At 39.6% G+C, this 24,025-nt stretch overlaps 1 protein-coding gene across 4 annotated transcripts in view; it reads right to left on the reverse strand.

Annotated features, from left to right (window-relative positions):
* UNC79 (unc-79 subunit of NALCN channel complex) overlaps window positions 1–23,173 on the reverse strand; it is a 112,655-nt gene extending 89,482 nt beyond the window's left edge. For 3 of the 4 annotated variants that reach the window (XM_075753645.1, XM_075753643.1, XM_075753642.1), the window contains exons 1-8: window positions 23,024–23,173; window positions 18,034–18,154; window positions 12,011–12,315; window positions 8,484–8,654; window positions 5,432–5,524; window positions 4,080–4,135; window positions 3,307–3,436; window positions 1,694–1,758 (exon numbers count right to left, since the gene is read on the reverse strand). In XM_075753645.1, coding sequence (XP_075609760.1) covers window positions 1,694–1,758; window positions 3,307–3,436; window positions 4,080–4,135; window positions 5,432–5,524; window positions 8,484–8,654; window positions 12,011–12,315; window positions 18,034–18,154; window positions 23,024–23,045 — 963 coding nt within the window. In that variant the 5' untranslated portion in view covers window positions 23,046–23,173. The remainder of the gene's footprint in view (window positions 1–1,693; window positions 1,759–3,306; window positions 3,437–4,079; window positions 4,136–5,431; window positions 5,525–8,483; window positions 8,655–12,010; window positions 12,316–18,033; window positions 18,155–23,023) is intronic. The other variant, XM_075753644.1, reaches the window with a different exon arrangement.
* Window positions 23,174–24,025: the final 852 nt, after the last annotated feature.

The following is a 24,025-nucleotide window of genomic DNA, read 5'->3' on the forward strand; positions in this document are numbered from 1 at the left end:
AGCATCTGGCAGTACAAGATCTCAAATTATTTCTAACAAAGAGGGAGGTAACTGAAAGTAAGAGCCTATGGAAAGAGAATAGGATGTATTTCAATATCAGTATTATCACTCTCTGAAAGACAAATATATTTTATATTACACATTTACATTGCATAGTCATGACAGACTTACTTTTTTTTTTCCCCCAAAGAGATAGTCACTTAGAGAAGCCATTGCTTAGGACAAGGTAATGTAAAAGTCTAGATTTTTCTCTCTCAGTAACACCTCTTCCAGCCAAATCTAATTTTCAGTCATCACAGCTGTTAATTATACAGCACAATTCCAGTGACAGAACAAAGACCATGGACCCACAGTTCCCGTGGCAGCATAGGTCCAAACTTTGTCTTGCATTAGCTTTTATCCTTCCATGTTAGCCAGTTACAGAAAAGGGTTACAGTTAACAGCCCGTTACATACACATTTGTTTAAGTGTTTTGTGCTATTTAAGGAAAAGCTGAACAGTAATATGCATACACAATATCTTAACCATCTAAATCAAAATGTTTCTTACTCCAGTCAAATGCAAGATGTTATTTATAAAGACAAATGCCTCTTTGAATGTTTCTCATCTTTGTTAACCAAATATACATTCACCTATCCAAGAGACAACAGGCTGCATTTTCTGAGTGATGGCTGATCAAGACTGGTTCTGTCTAAGTTAAGCTAACAGATCACTCAAAAATATTCAGGTATTTCATCTGCAAAGCTTGGAACTGTAAATTTCATTAATATTTTGCTCTGCTCAGTGATTAGTCTGAATCTAGTGATGACTACAACATGAAGCTGTAGTTCCAGCTTTTTTTCATGTGACAAGGGACCATGGAGAATGATTGGAGTGGGCAGGAGAGTGGTCCCTTGCAGGACTTGTGAGATAGGTGTCACAATTATGCCCTATCAGTATCATAGCCTGTGGAAAAAGCTCATTAAAGAACTGTTTGACTAATGTAATTGTTAGTATATGAATTGATGCCAAGAAAATTTGCTGTATCTACATATTTAACTAGATACAAATCTAACTAATTAGTACACCTAACTCTAGCTCTGGACTTGGGATGCTGTTCTTGCCTCTGCCATCAAACTGCGCTATGATCCCAGTCAAGCCATTTTACTTTGTTATCCTGCACGTAAACAGGAAAGATATTATTTACTTCCTTCAAAGAGGGCTGTAGAAGAGGTAAGTAAAGCTTTGTTGCTATTTTCTTTAGGACATATTCCAAGCAAAGGATCACAATCAGAGTAGGGGCATTGTATGACTTCAATCAAGATACCAAAGTGAATATGTAGCTATGTAATTGACATAACATTTCCTGTATATAGTAATATTTGTGCAGGTATTTACACAAATATACGTGTTCAGGAAAATATTGACATAGATTAATCAGGAACCAGCTTAGAATTTTATAAAGTGCTCTGGAACTCTCCTCATGTTTAATATCAAGACTTGGCCCATAGTAGTTTGAGGAAATACCCCATCTTGCTTTAGGCAGGCAAAGAACATATTCACAAAGTTCTGCCCCCCTTGGTCTCAACAGGCTTTGCTGTTCCTAGTTCCTGCTCTTGGTCACCTGCACACAATCAGAGCTTACAGCTGGGGTTAAAGTGCAACCTCTCATCCCCCAGATAGTTGGGTGTGACCCCTGAAGAAACAGCAGTACCTTCACAGCTGGTTTGTTAATTGCATTATGGCATTCAATGTGCTGGCAATGAATAGGATTCCAGGCTGCAAAACCAAACAGAGATGATTACTAAATGGAGAAAATATATTTATATTTTTGTGTCTAGTGGTATCGAGAACAAGATCTTCTTGTACTAAGTACTGCACAAATATGAGAAAAGACCTAGCCATTCCTCAAGAAGCCTAATAATTACAATACACAACCAATAATATATGCCTATTGACTTGTTTGGGATATGATTATGAAATGAACCATGAACTCAATGAAGAAATGGAAAACGTAAGATGCAGACATCCCCATTGTAGACCCTTCCAGTTCTCACCAACATTTTGAATTAATTAATTACCCTTCCACTCCAGCAGCACAATGACAGGAGTAGCGGAGTAAATTCAGTAACATTCCCAGGCAAAGTGAAAACACAGCTATGATAAAGGGAAAATAGTCCAGCCGCAGAAGGAACCTTAGCTCTGTAATGCCAACAAGTAAACAGCAAAGGTATGTTCAAGTGGCATCACCTGGATGCCATACGGGATGCCCCCAGGTCAAATGCCATGCAACGGCAGGTAAGACTCATCCCATTCTGGGATACATTAACAGAAAATTTGTATTTAGAAAACTGATTCCAGTCTACCCAGTGCTAGTAACGATTCAGATGGAATATCATGCTTAGTTCACAGATCTGTAAAGAAGACTGATTTTTAAAAAGTCAGGAAATCTATCAACCCTTCAAGAGAAGGTTTTAGAACAGATCAGACAAATGTGTATCAGGAACATTCAGAATGTACCTGAGTTGGTCCAGGGCATCTTCTAAGGTCTCTTCCAATCCTTCATTTTTATTATTTAAAATGTCACATTCTGGTCCAGAAATTTTTAAAGTGAACAAAACATATCCCATATGACAGAGATTATTTGAAACAGGTTGAGACAGGCAAGCAGGAAAAGCAAGCCATGAATTGCTGCTGGACAGTCCCCACCATAGAAGCACAATCCCATCAGTATCACTGGGGAGTCTGGTGGACAGAGAACTTTGTACCATCTGCCAACTCAGCTCCAGCTGCACTGCTGACTTTGTCTCTCATTTTCACCCTATAGTCAATCTTGAGAACTTATCCATTAGTCTGACTGCACCTGACATCACCTGACTTTTTTTGACAATAACAGGCAGATAAGGAGTCTTAGCAACAGCAGCAGTGATAGCAGCTGGCACAACAAAAGCAACCAGAGCAATAATTGAAAGGAACATAAGCCAGAACCCTTATGAGGCCAAGAAGGCAGTTTCACAGACCATTTGGAACTCTGTATTTATTTCTTCTCCTGTTCTAGTTTAGTTAGTATTGGGAGTAACACAATATATTTGTTAGTCATGATGGCAGTTTTTATTTTTCATAACTATTTTTGAAAATACAGAGAAATGGATATTGTATATACTTAATACTTATTATACACTTACTGTGTATACTTATGAAAGTATCAACCTATCAAACAAAAGATATCAAAATCATCATAGAACTGTAAACATGTGACATCATTAACACACTTCTGATCATTTCCTTTATATTTATTTTGTCCTATACAAAAAGAGTTGCACTGACCTGTGTACTGCAGTCCTCTGTACTCACTGATTGCCCCAGGGGGCTTTAAATTGGGCCAATAGTGAAATAACATTTGTACCGCTGGAGGTTTAACTTGAGATGGTCCATAGGCTATCACATATAGCAAATCCTAAGGAAAGACACATACAAAATGTTTATTTTGCAAGGTAACAAAACACAATTCAATATCCATTATTTGTGTTCAAAGATACCTGAACACACAAAATATATACACTTCATGCCCCACCAAACATCCTTGGTACACTCTTACAAGTACATTAGATGACTAACTTCAACAACATGTTCACAACTGGCTTCTGAGCTTGATCGGAGCATCCAACAGCTACCACCCACCCTGCATAGTATACTAATTTATAGCAAATGAAGCTTCTGTCTAGCCATGGAGCAAAGAGGTGCGATATAGATTAAAAACTGGATCCAGATCAGATTCAGGCTGAGACAATACTCACAAACAGTTCTCATAAAAGTTCAGTCCCACGTGAATTGAGAAGATTGGTCATTTTTAAAATTTCTGCTAATTGGAGCCACAACCAGAGTATTTAGGAAACGAAGGTCTGCTCTACAAAACATGGAGCTGCCTCTGTAAACTAAGAATCATATGGACTTTTCTTTCCATAATCCAGAAGGAGGATTGGATATAAAGATCATTTATAACTTCTTGGCACACAATCAGTTCAATTTTCAAGCCATCTGGTTTTCATTACTATCCAAATACAGTCATTTCCACAAAGTACATACGATCTTAAACTTACTTTCCATACTTCTTGCTTATATTTCATGAGGCATTCCAATAATTGGCAGTGATACACTGAGAGAGAAAAGACAGTATAGACATAATACTGAAATGGAAACTCAAGTTACAGGAGTGACATAATTAGCTGATTGGCTTTGCTTTGTCTGTCCAAAACTCCATACCTCGTTTAACTACTTTTTTAATTTAAAGGGGTTGCTGAAGAATCATTGCCCTGACAGTTATCACAAAAGATTAGAAATTAAGTATTAGTAACTTGTTTCTGTCAAGGAATGCAGTAAGACAATGAATAGCTTTTTGCACAGCAAGGGAGATGTTTTTCAAACACATCTAGTTTAAGAATACCTGCTAATTCACTTAAACTTTGTCCTTCAGGCACAATGCAAAGCTGTAAAAGTCATTCATCTTGAGGCAGTAATGGATGTCGCATGTAACAATACATTGTTCAGGTGTATACCAAAGGCTATAGGATCCACACTCCATCAAACACACATGAGCGCCAAATGAACTACTTTACACGTTTGACTTCCCAAAAACCACAGAGTAACATTTTCCTCAGATGGCTGGAACATGGAATTCTCAAACAAAAACAGAGCATTTCATGAAAAAAACTAACTTCAGCAAGTAGCTTTTAAAAATGTTGTCTGCTTTTATTTATCACTGTGAACTACATTAGCATGATGTGACACTTCTCACACACATACTGCAGTGTGGGGTTCCTCCACACACACACCATCTACATAAAATGGGAGACAGCTGACTGTGGTGCAATGTAACAGCTCCCTCCGGTCAATTTTTGTTTCCCACTGATCACATCCCACAGGGACTGCGCCACAGTGAGAGAGAATGGCCTTGTGCTTAGATACTTATAATTACATTTAAATTCATTATAGTTCTGTTGAGCCTGCAGTTAGCATTACCGCTCTTCTTTAAAAAACAGTATCAGTTGTGAACTTGGTGGGATATGAATCATAGTGCAAGACAAACTGTTATTATGAATTTCTATATTCAAAGTTAGTGGTGATTTCTCCCCAACACTCATGTCATGTCATGTCACTGACGTCACTGATATCACCACTATTTTCTAATGTCAAGCGAGAGTAGATCAGAGTCTCCAATCCTGGGCCAAATTCTATTTCTTCATCACAATAAGATCTCTTAACTACATAATAATTACTTCAAGCATGATGCTCAGAAATTCCAGTTTTGACTAAAAAGACTTATTTTTCATCCTGTGTTGGATGGTGAGACAGATTTTTCCCATCATCTGAATTTTTCTGATTGCATTTGACACAGCACTTCACGACCCATAGTTTCAGAGAGAATGACACTATGTTGCATGTTTACACATACCCGGGTTTGATGTGTACTGCATTGCAATCATTAGCATTGATGATGCAGATAGATTGACATGTGCTGGAACACCTTCTCTTTTTGAGGATCCCACTTGAAAGAAAGGGGGGAAAAAATTAATACATTTTCTGTTGTATAACAAGGAAAATTAGTCTAGAATAGCATATAACTGATTCCAACTGATGCAAATAAAATTCCTGAAGTACCTCCATGTCATTAAAAAAAAAAAAAGCCAAAAAAAATCCTAAAAAACACCTAGAAACATTCTGTATTGGAGGGGGTAAACCCCCTGTTCTGCTGGAAGATAACTAAGAATATGGTATTGCTTTGCAGAGTGCACACTTGGTTTTCCAGATCAGTAAGATTTCATTCTCAGAGCTGTATTAACCAAAGACACTGATCTTCTCAGGTACTCTCCTTCAGAACCCACAGACTGGTCAAAATACTGTCACTTGTATAGTCAAGTGCACCTAGGGTTTGGATTGTAGGAAAGGTAAGGAGGAAGTGGAGGGTAAAGAAACAGGAAAAATGGAAAGCCTGCTGTTGAAGTATACTGATGAAGGGTTAGGGCTGGTGGTAGCTGCTGGCTGTTGGCATATGGCACAGATTACTTCTCAGTGAGCACATGGTATGAGTTCAAGTTATAGCTACCTATCAGAAAAATTAGTCCCCCTTGTTATGTGAACTGTGCTAAGATAATGATAAACAGTAGCACTGAAGTGTAGCTAAGCTGTTGTAACTGACTTTGCACAGAAAGTGGCTAGAGTTCTTTCTGGTCTCCTACAAAGTGCTTTTTATTAAATGGTATACTTGGAAAAGCCCTGCAGAGTGTAGGTGTTTATTTGCTGAACTATAACGTGGCAATATGGCTTTGAAGGCAACCTCCTAGACAGATATATGGCATGTGTCTTCCCATCCTCACTCACACCACTTTCCCAAGCCTGGCTGCCAGGACCCAAATGCCATTTGGGACAGAAGCACAGAACTGTAGCTACCAGCTCAGTGAGATGCTTTCATCTCTCCCATCTGGCTCTCGAGCTGCTTACACAACCTCTTGCATCCTCCCTTTCAGTTTGATTCAAAGCTGAACACTGGGGAAGGAAAGGTTCTGCACCCACCTTGTAAAGGGGCAGATCATTCCTGGTGGGGAAAGACTAGGAAACTAATTAAAAGAGTGCTTGACTAGAAAAGGAGGGAAGGGAAAATGGGGAATTTCTCTCTTCTATCTGGTACTTCTCCACATGACCCAACATCACTACGGCTCTCTTCATTGCACTTCATTCATTCTTTTTTTGAATCTCATCTACACACATCAGAGCCCGCAAATTATTACAGCAAGGTCTATTTGTATGGATTTAAATCGCAAAATACTCAGCAGCTCTAACCTGGCAATTAAAATGTGACCATCAGCAGAAAAGTAGGACATAGTACTGGAAGCCAAATTTAAAGAGTAGCAGACTAGTTTCATACTGAGATCTAACCAAAACTGTTTGAGAAAAAAGGCAGCATGACAGATATTGCTCCCATGCTCTACATGGACGCAATCTCTGTCAAGGGGAGTTGGGGAACAGTATCTATTTAAGTAAACCAAAGATTTGTCTCAATCAGTTGTTTTGTAGAATAGTTTTACAGATCTGAAGATAGACAGGAAAGGGTAAGTCACCTACATCAGCTGTTCTTTAACAGGTAACAGTAACAGAAGAAAAAGTCTAATGCAACATTCTGTTCTTAAGCCAAAGAGGACCTATTGCACATATGTATGAAATATATCTTAGCAATTTTCATTTGCATACTGTTATTAGAGCTGTCAAAGGTAACAGAGAAAACATCATTGCAATGTCTTACAAGGGACTATTTTACATGGGGAAACTGAGGCACAGAAGAGTTAAAGGATTTCTCCAAGATCACTGACTGGTAGAGCCAGAAAATGTAGGTGATAAATTTCCATAAGATCTTAATCTCATAACATTGGACTGTACTTCTTTCCATGTTCTAACAGCATCTTCTACATGCTTAAATGACATCAGTGTTGATCCCTGTACAAAGTTGTTCATGTTTTCCCACAGAGGTCTGGAATACAGTTAAGGAGGAGAAATTCTTGCAGAATCATGGGATAGCTGATGTTACAAGGGCCCTCTGGAGATCATCTAGTCCATTCCCTCTGCTCAAAGAAAGGTCAACTAGAGCAGGTACTCAGGACCAGTTGTGTTTTGAGCATCTGCTAGGATGAAGAATCTGCAACCTCTCTGGCAAACTGTTCCAGTGTTTGATCACCCACACAGTAATTAAAATGGACTTTTAATATTGATCCTAATGCTTCCATCTGCAGAACATGGTTACATTTATCACTACTACTGAAATCCCATCAAGCTTTTATCAGGTACATAGACAAGCATTCAGCACACACCTCAGGATTCACATTGTGCAGGGATTATGAAATTATGTAATCATGAGACACCCTTGGGGAGGGGAAGAAAAAAAGAAAAAGAGATATAAAAAAGCAGGCACTGTCAGATTCAGTCTTAACACTTATGGATAGGAGACATTACAAGCACAGTTATTTAGTACAGAACTTTAAGAGAAAAGGCCGAGAAGAGAGGGAGAAAAATCGGAAATTCATCACAACAGCTTTACATTGATAAGTCATTCTTGTACATCCATATATAGACCAGATGAAAAAATTATGCATGTTGCTATTGTATCTATTGCTTCAGGAGTAGTTTGCCCATGGATTCTGTATTCAAAACTCCCACTACTAGCACCAAAAGTTCTGAGTCTGAAAATAGTGTATTTCTTAAATAAGCTAAACTTCACCCTTCAAATGAAGGACAACTTCACACAATAACCCAGCATAATGAATAAATAAAAATTATAGAATTATTTCCCTTTGTAAAATAGTTACACAGAACTATTTTACATATATACATACAGTAGACTGATGTCCCATTACAATTCTATGACAGATCAAACTTTGACTCCTACAGTCTAATACTATTACAGTAGTGCACCACGTTTTCTGAGACATAACAATACTACAATGAGTTCTACTTACATATAGCCATAGGCAGAAAAGATGTGCTGAGATACTCTATAATATCCTTGTGCAGAAATGGAGGAAAGGTAGCTAGTGTTGAAATCATTGTATAGGGTAAAGTACTCAAAATATCATCATTGAGAAAAGGAAGTAAGCATGTAGTAGTGTAAAAAATTGATTGCCCAAGATCTGTTGAATAAAATGAAATAAATACAGAATCATTACAATGGAAAAATAATTATGACTATGTACTTTTTAGTTTACAAAACTATATAAAAAAATTATATTTAAATTCAGGTTTTCCCTTCAAAGTAATTTAGGAAGTTAATCACTGTAGACAAGAGCCTTCACCCATCATTTTTAAACCCCTCCTAAAATAGAGGGAAACAGCTGTTCAACAATACTGAGAAGAGTTTGGAGGGAAGATGAATACTACAGCCAGTAAAATCATCAGTTAAAATCAATGTTGTTTTAATTATGCAGTGATTAACATATAGTGGCCTGCATTTAGGCAGAGATGTTATTAGAATCAGAATTTAATGTGCACTTTGGTGTTGAAAGGCCTGCTTTTTAAAAAAGCATTCTAGTCTTTATCAGCCATAGTAAAATAAGATTTTTATCTTAATTACCCTCAAGAAAGCTGAGAAGTACCCCCCACATAGAGACTACAGAAAGCATCACTGTATTTTGCAAACAGCATGTGATTAAACTATGGATCTTGTTTTCCTGGGAAGCCATTCAGGCCAAAAATGGCCAAGGTTTAAAAGGAAAGGAATATTTATCAAAAGATCCATACTTATTCTAATTAATTATACTATAGCTCTTTGGAAGGGAAACTTATTGTGGCATCTTTATACTCTCTTCCAAATGAGGAACTGAGCTGGGGCCAATAATCCTCTGAGAAAGGTTACAGCACTCAATGAACCCCAAGTTTGAACCTGTATGATGATCCCAATACATCATAAGGCCCTTCCTCTGCATGAGAGGGACTCCTTTAGTCACTCACTCTGTAACCTTAAGTATGTTACACAGGCCTTCAGTTTCATCTGTACAACTAGGATGATTAAAAAAGCCTCTGTGAAGTACTCAGAGGTCTGTAGCTGTAAACCTCATTAGTCATAGTAAGACTTAAAATTAGTACTCCATTTCAGTGGTTCTGGCAAGTCTTCTATGCAAGGGTCTAACTAGACCCATAACGCTAGACAGTATTTTTCTCTTGCAATACATATTTACCAGCTAAGCATTGAGAGTTTTTTATAATCTGATTGGACCAAAGCTCAGGACCGCCTAGCGCACCAGTTGTACTTACCCAAACAACATTGTTCGTTCTGATAAAAAAATACATTTATTTTAGTCAAATGCTAAGCTGAAGGAGAAATAAATAACAAGTTGTATTGCAAAATTTAATTCTCTGTACACAGAACCATACAAAATAGCAAGTGACCTCCCCTCGCCCCAAGCATGAGCCAACCAAATTATTCCTGGCAGATATTTATCTTAAAAATCTGCAAGACAGTTCACTCCTCCTGGCAACTCATCCCAGTGCTTAATCATCTTTATCATAAAAAGGGCTTTTCCTTTTTTTTTTTTTTCTTTAATTTCCATTGCTGCAGTTTAAGCCTATAACTTCTTATCCTGATCAACTATAACCACAAATAGTTTGGTTTAGTTTATTTCTCCTCACAGCAACCTTTACATATTTGTATATAATAATCATGCCTCCCTTCCATTTTTCTCTAAGCTAGACAAATGAAGTTCTTTCCATTTTTCCTCACTGTTCACATTTTCTAGACCTCAGATCATTCTTGTTTCTTTTTCCTGGACTCCTCCCAAATGGTCCATGTCTTTCCTGAAGCCAGATGGACAAATCTGAAAATTTCACTCCAGCTGAGGCCTTGCTAGGGCTATTAGAATGATAAACAAAATGCTTTGTGTGTCTCATACACAAAACACCTGTTTACATAATTCTAGAATAATATTAATGTATTAGTTACTTGTGGTCCGCCTCTGATCTACTGTAACATCCAGATCTCTCTGCAGTACAGCTTTCAAGCTAGTATTTCCCCCATTTCATTTCTGACTGATTTCTCCTGCTTAAACATAGTATTTTACATTTCTCCTTTGAAGATATTTCAAAATAGGATTCAATTTGCCAAGATTGTTTTGAATTGGATATCTTTCACACAAAGGACATGCTATTCACTATCTTGATAACCCCCACAAATCGAAGTGCTCTCTCATTTCTATCAGCCAAGTACAAGAATTAAAATATTTAATTACAGTAGACCCAGCACAGACTCCTGTAAGATTCCCACTTGGTATACCCTTCCAGCTGACAAGAGCCACTGGTAATTACTCCTGGAGTGTTTTCCTCACTCAAGTGGGGACCATATGTCCCAGACTGCCTATTAGGATGTCAAGTGACAAAGCAACAAAAACCTGACTATGGACAGGAAAACCCCGCCAGGAGAGCCATTGTGCTGCCATAAGAGGAAATTATTTTTGCTCAGTTATTTGTTCTTTACAGGTCTCCATTGGTTGTTAATTATCACCATGCTATCTATTTAGAAAAAGATTGTTTTGATAATTAACTCCCCCACTTCTACAAATTGAAGTTAAAGTTGACAATTTGCCAGGACTCCCACTTTTGCAAGATCATACCATGTCCTAGTGCAGTAGTCTTTGATTCAAAACATGCTGCTGCCAGCTTAAAAGGAATTCTGCATTTATTTATTCAACCATGTATCTGATTGACCACAATCTTCCTATACTGAACTATGTAATACACCCTGATACCATGGTGAAAATTAATATTTGGCTTATGTGACATAGGGAGAAAACTGGGCTCCTGAATCCCAGTATGGAAAGCCACAGACTAACAAGCCAGACATATACAGAAGTTGAGGGAAAATAATATAAATGCAACAGAGTCACAAAAAAATCTTGCGATTAACTAATTCAAAACATAAGAAAATATAGCTTTTCTGTAAGTCAGACAGAGATATTGCTATCTGTTTACCCAGGAATATTTTAAAGCCATCTCAAATCACCATTACCATGGTTTTTCTTCAATTAAATGTATGCTATGTTCTATTTAGAGATGGACCTTCACCAAAACACTCAATCTGCATATTCGTTATAGGCCGGATATACATTTGCAAGCAATTTGTGCCTTTTTAAGAGAGCCACCCCAAAAAGATCTGAAGATATCCCAGCAGATTCAAATTCAAAATCCAGATTTTTTTTAGACCCATCTGTATTATTTTTGTTACATACCATTGTATTTGAGTTACATACCACCACCACCACCAGTATATCACTAAAAATCAGACCACCTCAGAATTCAAACCCAAATCCACACTTAGCAAAAAACATCTTTTATTTAAGAAAGTCAAACCAAACACTTGGATATAAATGCATCCCAGGAGATTTGAATTCCAGATCCAGGTCAGTTTAGGCCCATCTCTTCTACTGCATTTATGCATCATTCATGGATTCACAGCACTGAAGTTAAGCGTACTGGAAGGGTTCAAGGGCCTGCTTACCATGTTGACCATGTTGTAGCAAGGGAACTAGATCCAGCAGTGTCACCAGTGTCACGTAAAGTCCTTGATAGTCCAAAGATGGGTAGTCTGATAACTGAGCATCACGACTTTGCTGGCCACGTTCAGATGGAGCATCTCGCAGGACGCTGTAAAGGAGGGAGCGAGTAACAGTAGGGTTGATGGAACTGACCTGTGGTCTTAGAGATGGGGTGAGTGGGAATGGCACAGGAAAAAGACACATGGTCATGGGCACTGTCAAATTGGAGGCATCTTGATTCTCCTTCTTCCCTGTGCGGGACAAAATGCTGTTGGGGGGACAAAGAAAAAAAAGAGACAACAAAGACACAAAGAACAGCACATTACATTGAAATGACACTATAAAACAAATAATAAAACACCAGATACATCCCACATAAGATGCAATCGCTACCAAAACCAGTGTGTCTACAAATCTAGCAACCATTCACTTTCATGCTTCAAGATAAGAGAATTAAAAATTGACATCTAGGAAAATTCATTGCATCTCATGTGTTATCTGGTTCATAAGGAGCAAAAATATAAAAATGCATGTTTCAGTGCCCTACCCATGTTTCACAGTTAAGAAAAATTCTGAGAATTAAAAGTGTTTGCTATGTCAAAATAGGCTGGTATTTTGCTCTGAGATTTTGAGAGATTTATTCCCCCTCCTCCCCCTCCCCCATAATCTTTTGAACCAACTGACTGAAAACATGCAAAATATAGGTGTGGCACTTGCAGAAACATGTTTTAGCAAAGAATAAACATGTGTGTTTGTTAAGATAGTCTTAAAAATCACATGTTTATTGCATTAAAATAATGTCTGTATGTATTTTATGATACTGTTTCATGACCACTCACTCAGTATCATTTGAGATAATGAAGTTTAAACAGGCACATGGATTTAGAAATAATATAATATTTCTAAAATGTTAACTAAACTACATTTGGAAAAGTTATAAAATAATATATAGTAGATGGTCTTTAGCATATGTTTGTGAGCTAATGATAATGGTTGTTTATGTGTGTTTTTAATTTTGCCCATGTTTAGGGAGGAAACATTTTACTTTATGAATACAAACACTCCTTGGGTAAATAGTTACCTTCAAAAATCTAAGGGCTAAGCAAGCAAGACCAATTATGTAACTGCAGATCAGACAGTATGTTACCATACATTCCTGCTGTTACTTACGTTATTATTCAACAAAACTCACTATAAACTAAAGGAGAGATAATTTCAAAAAATAAAAAGGATTTAGTGGGAATCAAAATAGAGGCTATACGTCAACCAGCTTGTTATGTTGTTTTAAGAATGTTGTAAACATGGTTGTGAACATGTTAATCTAATTTATGTTAAAAAAATAAACCCCACTATTTTAAATAGAAATAAATTGTCACTTAAGCAGTGTTATATTTTAGTTATCAGGCAATTATAGGGTTAGTTCATGTGTGCCTATAAGATATAAAACACCTTTTAAATATATTAAACCACACACAATGCTTTTTTTTTTTTTTTTAAAGCAGGTTTTGCACCTTTCAGCGTTGGGATTTCCAAAAGCAGTTGCTGTTGGTTTAACTCTATTCCCAAAGTCAGTGTTAAAACTTATAAAAGACAACTCAGTGGCATTAAAATTTCCACTGACTAATGAAAAGCAGAGTTATGTCAAAAGGGAGCACTTCTGGAAACCTCTGTCCTCTTTAACAGTACAGAAATCCCTATCATATAATCACCTTAGCACAGATATATCTTACCTCCCAAGTCAATTCAACAATTTACACTAGTAAGCTAAACTCTCGCTAAGGTGCTTATAAGACAAGGTGTCATTCATTTGCCTCATACATAAAACACTTCTACAAATACATTTCTATACCAAGTGGCTACTATCACATCACACTTGCAGTAAGAGATGACAGACATAGTCTGTTTTGAGAACCTAATTTTTTTTTCTCCTTTTTTGTGCCTTACATATTTGGCAGATTGTTTTGGTTTCTGTTACCCAATGTCCAGTACAAGAAACATGGTGACTGTTATAACAGTATTTATGAAACCATATCAGAAATTCACCTAAGATCTAGCATGATGTTAAAAACAAATAATCAGAGCACTGATTCCTTTCAATTTGCTTGATGTTCATTTGCTATACTTTGCAGCTCATATTTAGAGATAAGAAGGTACTAAATTATATTCCTTCCCTGTCTAACAACAGATGATACCAACTACCCATCCCTTTGCTTGCCAATAGGTCACTTCAAGCACACTTTTTTCCAGGAAGGATATCACTGTATTAATTAATCCTTGCTTTGATAAGTGTAAGGTAGTGATGGAGAGCTTCCCTTCCTTTTTAACATGGAGCTATGGCCCATCTATGGATTAGAGGCCAAAGCACACTGTCTTGTATCTTGATCAGGGCATCCTTCTGTTCACTACAGGAACAGCAATGAGACTTTATCTATATTCCAGCTGCAACCATGCAAAATTTAGAAAAAAAAACCACACAAATTTCAGACCCAGGCTTTTCCCTGACCTACGTTTTAAAAGCAGTAAGCAGAAGAGTCAAAACTGAAAATCTAGAAAGTTGCCTAAGACCAAGATACAATGATTGCAGTTTGCTCCTATTTCTGTTTAAACCAAGTACTGAGAACTTGAGTGTCTGCAGATTATCACTCCATAGTGAACTTGCTCCGTGACAAGTCACAAAGCTACCAGGGCTTGTTTCAAAACTTGTATATCTTTGCTGCAAATCTATGCCAAAATTACTGCCTTCCAGGAAAGGTTTCCTAAAACGCCTACAAGAGAATTGCATCTTGCCAAGGCAGTAAAACAAGCCTGACCATTAATTAGCCACTGGGCATTTATAACTCTTCTTTAGGTAAAACATTTTGCTTAGAAATACATATGGAGAATTTTCTCCAAGAAAATGTGAATGAGCTGTTCTGCAAGATGTTTATTAAGTCTTAGGTCATTCCTCAAATGAGGGAGAAAACACTGAAAATGAGCAGGGCATGAAACAAATTCATGCTGTAATGTAAAGAAATGCTTTTGCCCAAAGAGAAAATTAAGGAAGAACTAAATGAACCAATGTGCTATGCATTGTGTATGGTGATTTTATGTGATGTTCGTTCACAGAAATAAGGAATTTAATTTTTTCAGCCATTCCACATCTGTGCCCCCCACCCCTGAGCTTGTGATTTATTGAGGCTATGTACAGAGCAAAGGAGTAAATTAATCCCTTGTGCAATCCAACTATAGCTAGCAGAATGACACCAGATATGAATGTAATCCAGAACAGTGGGCATGCCCCACTGAAAAGAACACAGTCAACGTGTCCATAACATGGAAAGTTAAAAAGTATAACAAACTGTAAAAGCTACACCTGTAAAACTCAATCATCATATGGAGTTTCTCTGACTAATCACTATTCCTCCATTAGTCCTTTGACTATATGTGTTCATCAAGAAATGTTTATCCTAAAAAATTCAGCTGCAAACAGAGTACGCATCAAACTGTGAAATATTTTTTAAAGCTATTCTAAAATAGCAGATGATCACAAGCAAACTATTCCAAAGATTAGATCCAAAATCTCCAGAAATCATTAAGCATTTTTGCTACTGTTTGATCAGTATTCTCTTAGCAGCCCAAATTCATTGCATATGCTCTGTCTCAAGCTAGAAAGATTATTCTCCACGATGTACGTCTATCATTGATGTTAAACCTTGCACAATGCAGTCTCAGTGTAGGAGGCAGAAAGAAGATTCAGCATGCAACATATTCAAAGAAATTTCTGAACACACTCTTCAGAAAGGTTCTTAACCAGTTTGTTTAGTTTTAGGGTAAATCTTGCAGAGATGTGCACACAGTGGGTGGGAGTTTCCTTCTTTCCATCTGCCACACTAAATACAGGGTGTGTTTTGTTTTGCTTTTTTATCCAGCTTCTTTCTTAGTATCAGCAAGTGTATAAACTTGTACTGGTTCAACCATAGCACTCAGGCTTTGACCCACAGTTCAAATTCCTCAGTTGCGGGGATTTAGAATGTGGATTTGACCTTGAGAGTATCAGAATCCAGTCCACTTAAATTTAGATCCAAGTTCTGGCTTCAATTTCTGATGCCCTTTTAGCTCTGAGGCTGATCAGATCCCAGATCATAAAGCCATTTGTGTAGACCTGCATATCAGATATGAGTATCACTTCTGCCCCATGAGGTTCAGCGTTATCAACAAGAGGATTTTGGTTCAGTCCCATTCTGACTGAAATATGAAATAAAGAAATGGAGTTGCTCAACTGTGTGATTGCTGCCCTGATTTCTGATCTGCTCTCACATTTGGTAAGTATAAAGCTTTTTCAGTAAGCCCAGAAACATCACTGCTCACGGAGTGTGAAGAATTTGTCACGTAGGACGTCAGCTGTACTGCTTAGAAAGATGAAGACAACAGGGCAATATAAAGACACTTTCTTTAAGCACCAGACTCTAAATCCATCCTGTCCGAAAGGACTTCTGCCCAAAAAGAAATGGATCTCATTATAGCACTTGGTAGTTACAGCTAAGAGAGAAAATGTTCAGAATCAAGTCCAACTTTGTTGCTTTAACAGCTTAAAGGCACACAGCATTTAAGCAGAGGCTGTTTTGTCATACAGAATCTTACTTAAATGTGATTTAACTGTGTGTGTTGTGCAAATAATTCATCAAAACAGCCTGATGTGGGAACAGAGTCACATTTCAGAGGTATCTTCAATGACTCTTTGAACATTTTTTTTACCACTGTTGCAATATAATGAGACAAAATTTAGTTTATTAATCTTAAAAAAGAGCCCTACTGGTTGCCATAAGTTTCTTCAATGCTGTAAATGATGAAGGGAACAAATTTCACAGTGGTTAAACAATTCTACTCTTGAAATTTTCAAAACAGGAGGTTTTTAAGTTTGCAGTGAACAGGTGGTCCACTGACAATAGGTATTTCTGTCTATGTATCATTCCTTTTTATAAACAAGGTCAAGAATTTTGATACATCCTAAGCACTTTAAATGAATGTTAGAATGAACTACTGTCATTCTTTCAAGTTTAAATTCTTGCTTCTCAACTTGTATACATCATAGGGATATGTGCACAAATATATGGGTTAATTGTATTTTGTTAATGTTTCCTCATCAAATAAGGCAAACAGCTGTATTTCCAAACTAGCTTCTGACAGCAGGGACAATCCTTCCAGGTAAAAATCTATGCATAGAAATGCAACTTTAACTGCATTTTCCTGGATGTGAAAACTAGTGCCAGCCAAAACAATTTCTGAAACAATTTGAAAATATGAATCCACTAGGTAGCACTGTGGAATGTATGCCGTTCCTAATTAAGTCTTATAATTTTTCGTATCTTTTTATCAAGACATGAGGTAGTATTTTCTATTCAAAATGTATTCTGTAATCATATGGTAATTAGTACTATATGTTATTACTAAATATTGGCCTGAATCAAAACCCCGGGTCAGAAAAATCCTGACCTGTTGTTGCCATCCAAATCCACATCTGTATACAAACTTTGTGTCTACTTGTATTGTTATAAGGGACTGAACCAGAACCCAAACCTGACAGCCAGCTGAACTACAGCACAGGAAGAACCTAGTTCTGCTCATCGGGCTCGTTGCTCTAGGATCCTGAGGCACCAGGACTTTCAAGGAGGTGATGAGTATACACATCTCACAGTCTATAGGTCACAAACTCCTTTCTTCACAAGTTCAGCATGTTTGTGCATTCAGCTAAGGTCTTAGGAGGGCCAAGCAAATGTGTAATCAACCAAGTTTATTTTAGAATCAGCCACACAATAAGCAGCTCAACTGGGCAAATTGGGCAACAGCCACTGAAGTGATTCATTCATACTATTCCTTTCTTAAATTATGCTCTGACTCTTTTTGGCTGAGCATTGACCCATTAAATCTTGCAACCAATTCAAAGTCAATTAATACCTTCTACAATTCTTTAGCTCTTTTTTCTTCAAGAGCATTCGTTAAAACTTACCTCAATAATGTCTGAGAAAAGTATTTCAGAGTATTTGCAATGTCAGTTCCAGAGGGCACAGGGTAAATGTTGTGGAGAACCCGGTTGTGGTATTCCTGAAGGTAACGGATTTTGGAAGCAACTACATAAAAGAAAAAAAAACAAAACACAAAAATTTTTATTTAGTTTTTTTTCAGACTTCAACAGAATCATGTCTGTTCCTACCATTTCTGATTTTTTTTTTTATTTAACTGTAAAAAACAGCAAAGTCTCTACATTCCTTCTGTTTTGACTGAATAAATTGAATATTCCAGTGCAAGAGTGCCAAGCAGAAGGCACAGAAGTGCCAACACAGCCTCAGTGGAAGCAGAGCTGGCTGGGAACTCTTAATCATGTTAAAAGTGCACTAAGACTGTATAATAGTTAAAAAGGAAAGATGCTTCTGAATTACTTCAGCCCTTGAGCATATGGATTATGACAGTCTTCCACTACACCAAGATATACTTTGTTCCACTACAGGGCTCCTTCAGCATGGAAGATAAATTGTGCTTCCTAAATGAGCAATTAGTCAATAGTTTGTTTAATTGTCATTGTCAAATGGCATTTATTAAAGAATGAATATTATCAAGTCCTCTGCTGAACAGAAGAGCACTAACTTCCTGAGAGACGTCCCTATGCCTCTTGCTGCTGCTGTATCTGAACATTTTATGAGCATTCTGATTTTTTTTCTGTATCATTGACAAGTTGAATGAGAAGGGGTGACGTTGTATGCATATTACAGAAAAAGACTGAAGAACAGACACCAAGAGCAAAGTGTCTGCAACTCCTGTTGGAGGGTCAGCTTGAGATACCGAGAGCCATTTTGCCAGAATAGATAGCAGTATGTACTGGACTTTCACGTCCAATAAATAAAAGCATCTGTGAGTGCTCAGTCACACAACAAATGAGTTTGACAATTTCAAGTCAGTTATCCATACAATGAGGAACACTCAAATAATCGTCAAGCAAAGAATACTTTTTGCTTGAATTGCATGACAAGAAACCCAGTCTTCCAGCACGCAACTGCCCTCATCATGATCATCCTTCTCCTGTTTCCTGCTGTACTGACTGTACCCTCCCAATTTCTGCACCAAGTGAAGCTTCTACAGTCAAAAAGTCTCCCTCATGGTATTACCCTGCTTCATCACAGGGAGAAAGCCCATCATATGACTGAATAGGGCTGGGATCTAGGGGAAAACAGCAAATCAAAATACAATTAGGGAGACTGTCATAATACATATGCAAAAAGTAATAAACTAAGCAATTTTCATTATATTTCCTCACTTTTAAGTGTTTTACTTCACAAATCTATTTTAAGGTGACATTAATGGATAATTAAAATCAATCACCGCTTTTCTTCCCCCCAAACAACTGAAAACAGACGTTTGTCACATGGACTCAGATTGCCTCAGCATAGCTAGGGCAAGATCAGAGCCTTTTGGGCCACCACATAGGCCTGTGGCACATGAACTGTCCTCTGCAGTAGGTTATCCCTGTCTCTGTGAGACCAGCCATAACTAGATTCCTACGCACCCCCAAAACCACTAGGGTAGTAACACTTGGTCATGATGTGTTTCACTCCAGCTTACAGAAGTTTATTTCAGCAGTCCAAGACCTATTTTCCCCTCCTGGTCCCACACCTCATTCTTTCTGCCCACTATCTCAGTTTCAGTCTCAAATTTGCAGATCAGTTTACCAGATTATTTAAAGATAGACACTTTTTTGGGTTTATTTTAATGTCATGAAGACCCCTATAAAAACTAATCTAAATTAGGTTAGAGTAAGGAAGGAATTACTTCATAAACTTATTTTGTGATGCTACTTTCTCTTGCCAGGGAAAATGAAGAGTATGAAGCCAGGCATATTTGCAAAGAAAATAGACCACATTTCACAGTACTCAGCAAAGAACACTTCACAGCAAGATGCACAGTTTACTGTGGCTGCCATGGTTTGCTGTCAGGTATCTGTAAGTGAATTGGATTAACAAAATGCCAAAGATGATGTCAGAATTCAGGTCTAGATGTATTTCAGAGAACTGTCTGCTTCTCTACAGCTACTTACTTTCAATAAAGAGTATAGGATGTCTAGAATGGCTTTTTTTAATAAAGAAGGAAATCTATTTATTTCTATTAATCAGAATTGTCATGCAATTGTATCAGAAAATTTATTTATAAAGCCTAAGTATTAACATTAGCCTTAGGATAAAGGTTTCAACCTCATCTCTCATTCTGTTTCCCAGAACACTAACAATTTCAGCACAGCTCCCCAGAATACAGACAACCTTCTGAAGGAAAGCTCCAGAGCAAAACTTTGCCAGCTTTCAAGACACAGAAGTATGTGAATGATCCAATTTTCTGAGTTTCTGAGCACCCAGAGATACACTTAAAAAGTGATGTCACTCTGTGGAAGTACTTAACCATTGCCATAAGGTTGTCAAATAAAACAAATTTAAAAAAGAAAAAAGAAAAAGAAAAAAGTTATTCTACACTGCTTTGCTGGGTATTTCTCTAGGATCTACACAGACCTAGCTAAACTCCCTCGCCCCCTTGTAAGCATTGATTGAATCAAGAGTGAAACCATTAGGAGTCTTTAAAGATGGTCTTGGTTGCTCCACTGTCCTGGAGAACAGAGTGGGCATCAGGCATTCCCAGGACATTATTTACCATAACTAAACACCAGTTACTGCTATTTAAGGTGAAAAATAACTAATTTTCTTTGAATACAATAGAACACCTCAGGCATGCCATGATGAATCCAATGATGAAAGTCACTGTCAATACCACTGGTATGAGATACAAGATGCATGGGATCACAAAAAACAGAGGCTTCTTGAGATGACTTCCCAGATTGCCACCATTTTACCTGTTGTTTATACAACCTGCCAAAGAGCTGTGGGGTGGCCACAGATTCATGTTTAGAGCAGCACCTCTTCTGTTCTGATCAGTCTGTTTCCTCATTCATTGTGTTTTGCTGCTGTGTGGTAGACTGAGAGTCATTACGACTTGTGACGTGACTCCATCCCGAGACATTCTGATTCTTCCTGTCAGTCAGTGAGGACAGAAGCAGTAACAGCAACAGTTGGGGTTTGAAGGTTTGCCTGATAGTGATGTATGCAAATCAATAGAATCCTTGTTGGAGTCCATCACCGTTAGTCAAAAATTGCAGGTGAGGGAATCTTGAAGTTATATAGAGACAAAGACATTTGGTAATGCCATAAGAACTAGTCAGGGGAGCAGCCTTGTTAAACAAAATACATTCAGTAGGTTAGAATGCACAGGGTTCATCCATTAACTGAATACTCTACCTGGAGCATCATGAAAAAGAACGTTATAAGGCAGAAAGATCTGAAACCTGGACCCCAAGTAAATCTTAAAATAGAGAACAACAGGACATGGCAGGGCAAGATGCGGTATCTTGAACAGTACAAAGAGATGAAAAGAAAAAACAGCCAAGGAAAAAACATGAAAAAGAAGCTCAAACAGAGCAGACCAAAAGCATTAGGAATAGAGGAACGGAGAAGGCAGAATAGAAAAGGAAGAAAATGCCAAAGCCAGTGCTGAGACAAAAGGCAGCAGAAATTCTTCCACATGCCGGTGTGAAAGCAGCATAATTAATGTATAAGTATCACAAGAAAGAAGAAACAATTACAGAACTCAGGTTGGGGGTGGGGAAGGCAGAAAGAACAGAATGGTACAGATCTGAACATTGCACGCTTCAGGGCTGTTGCACAGTTGCCTATTTATGAAGACAGAAGTACAACCCTACAGCAATAAATTAGCATCCACATAATATTTTAATAGCAACATCATCCATCACTGTAAATAAGCAGTAAACCCTAAAGGAAAAAAATACAAGTATTCTTTTCCTTAGATCAGTTCAGCACAGGCATATATAAATACAAGGATCCTTCCTAGTGACCTGGAGGAAGGAGACAGACAGCAAGTCTCAGTACGTGAAGTGTCAGATCACACCATGTCATGACAAACATCAATCCAACCTACTGGACACAGACTACCTGGCTCACAACCATGACACTGTATCAGGAGAGAAAGTAGCTTTGATATGGGCAACAAGCTCCAATACCCTGCTATTTTTCTTTAAGCCTCCCACCAGGGCTCCTGCAGACACACCAGTAACAACAGTGGGGGAACACAAGCATGGCCCAGCTGCTGACGTCCCAACAATCATGTCATCTGATCTTGCTCCGATCAGATCTAGACAACATGGTGGTTAACATGTCCGTGGCTGCGAGGAGGCACGCTAGGCCCTGGGCAGGGGGATGTCAGCACCCGGGGGGTCCTGCTGGGACACTCTGGGGGCTGCGGCAGGTGGCGTGTAGGCAAGACAGTAACAGTCTGCGTTCACCTAAAAGGTGAGCACAGGCAAGAATGACAGCACACGTCCCTTCTCTAGCTCACAGCAAGACCACCTTCAAGATGGCAATGCATGGGTCACCTCTGGTCTGCACAGTCGGATCTCCAGTCTCTCAGGTGAGTACATCCTTTGGGACAGGGCACAGCACCGGCAGACTCTTCCCGCCATGGGGCCAAGGGCCGAGCAGGCGGTCTCAATCTTAACTCTCATCCCCGGATCCCTCGTCTCCTCCGCTCAGGTCCCCGGCGCTGCCCTTGCACAAGCATGCCGCCTCCCCAGAAGGGCCACCCCGCCAGCGAGGCGCTGGGCGGGAGGCGAGACGCTCCGAGGGCCGCCGCTACCAAGCAAGCGGGCTGAGACAGAAAGAGCCAGAATGCAGGCAGCTCCCCCCTCCCCTTGCACTAGCTGCTACGCGGACGCCACATAACGCGGGAGGAGGTCGGGCGGCGCTATCCCGCCGGGGCGACTGACAGCCGGCACCGGGGCAACTGACAGCCGGCAGCAAGGCAACGCCATCGACAGGAAGGCACACTCGGCCGGCTGCCACCCGCTCCCCTCGGACAGGCCCCGGCCCGCGCCGCCTGACCCCGGCACTCACACTGCTCCGCCTTGGTGGACATGCTGCCGCCCCGCTCTGTCCCTCAGCCGCCGAGGAGCGCCTGCCCCCGGCCGTAGTGAAGGCGGCGATGTCCGCTTCGCCTTAGCGCCGGTTGCCGCTGCCGCAGGGCTGCGGGCTGGGGAGCGGCGGGCAGCGGGCGGGGCTGGGCGGGAACGGACTCTTAAAGGGAAAGAGCGTCTGGCGAACGGAGTCGGGAGCGGCTGCGGAATGGGGGTGGCCTTGGAAGAGATGAGGGAGGTCCACTTGCTCGTCCGCCCGCCCGCCCGCCCGCCCCGGGGCAGCCCTGAAGCACCCGCAGCGGGCGGGGACGTTCTCTCACCGAAGCACCGAGCTTGCCGCAGCGCTGGGCCGGGAGCTGCCGGGCCGGAAGATGTTGGCGAGCCCCTCCGGTGCCCCCCGGGGCTTCGAGGGTGTTTGGGGCTGCTGAGGGGCTGGTGGTGCGCACACCCCGGCCCGCCGCCCTGCTGCTGCTTGGGGGTTGCAAAAGGAGGCGCGCTGTGCTGGGCCAGGGATGGCGACATTATTGTCAGGGGTTGTTCCTGGGGCTGTGTCTGTGCACTCCTTTTTAGTCTTTGCTTGAAACAAGAATGTTGTTTCTTTCACTACTTCTCCCGCCCTCAACCCCCTGGGCTCCCACTGTGTACTTCAGGTGCCTCTGGCTGAGTATCCCCACTTGTTTCCATGGTGTGCCAAGCATCTCTGAGATGGTCCGGCCATTATCTGCCCTTACCAAAGAGATGAAGGCTGAGCTCAGCCCTGATGTCCCCTCTATGTCACCAGTTCTCAGCTATGTTTACTGCCCCAGGCACTGTCAGTGCAGGATGAAGGTAGGATGGAAAGACGGGTCGTGGTAGTACAGTAATAACTATGGCTATGAGTCTCTTTTCTGAAACTTTCCGTAACAGTTTTTCAGATCCTCATGCTTCTGAGAGAGGTATGTGGAAGCAGTAGTACTTCATCAGCCAGAGCATGGAAGCCTTG

This window comes from Balearica regulorum, chromosome 5, assembly GCF_011004875.1.
Source record: "Balearica regulorum gibbericeps isolate bBalReg1 chromosome 5, bBalReg1.pri, whole genome shotgun sequence".
Lineage (NCBI taxonomy): Eukaryota > Metazoa > Chordata > Aves > Gruiformes > Gruidae > Balearica > Balearica regulorum.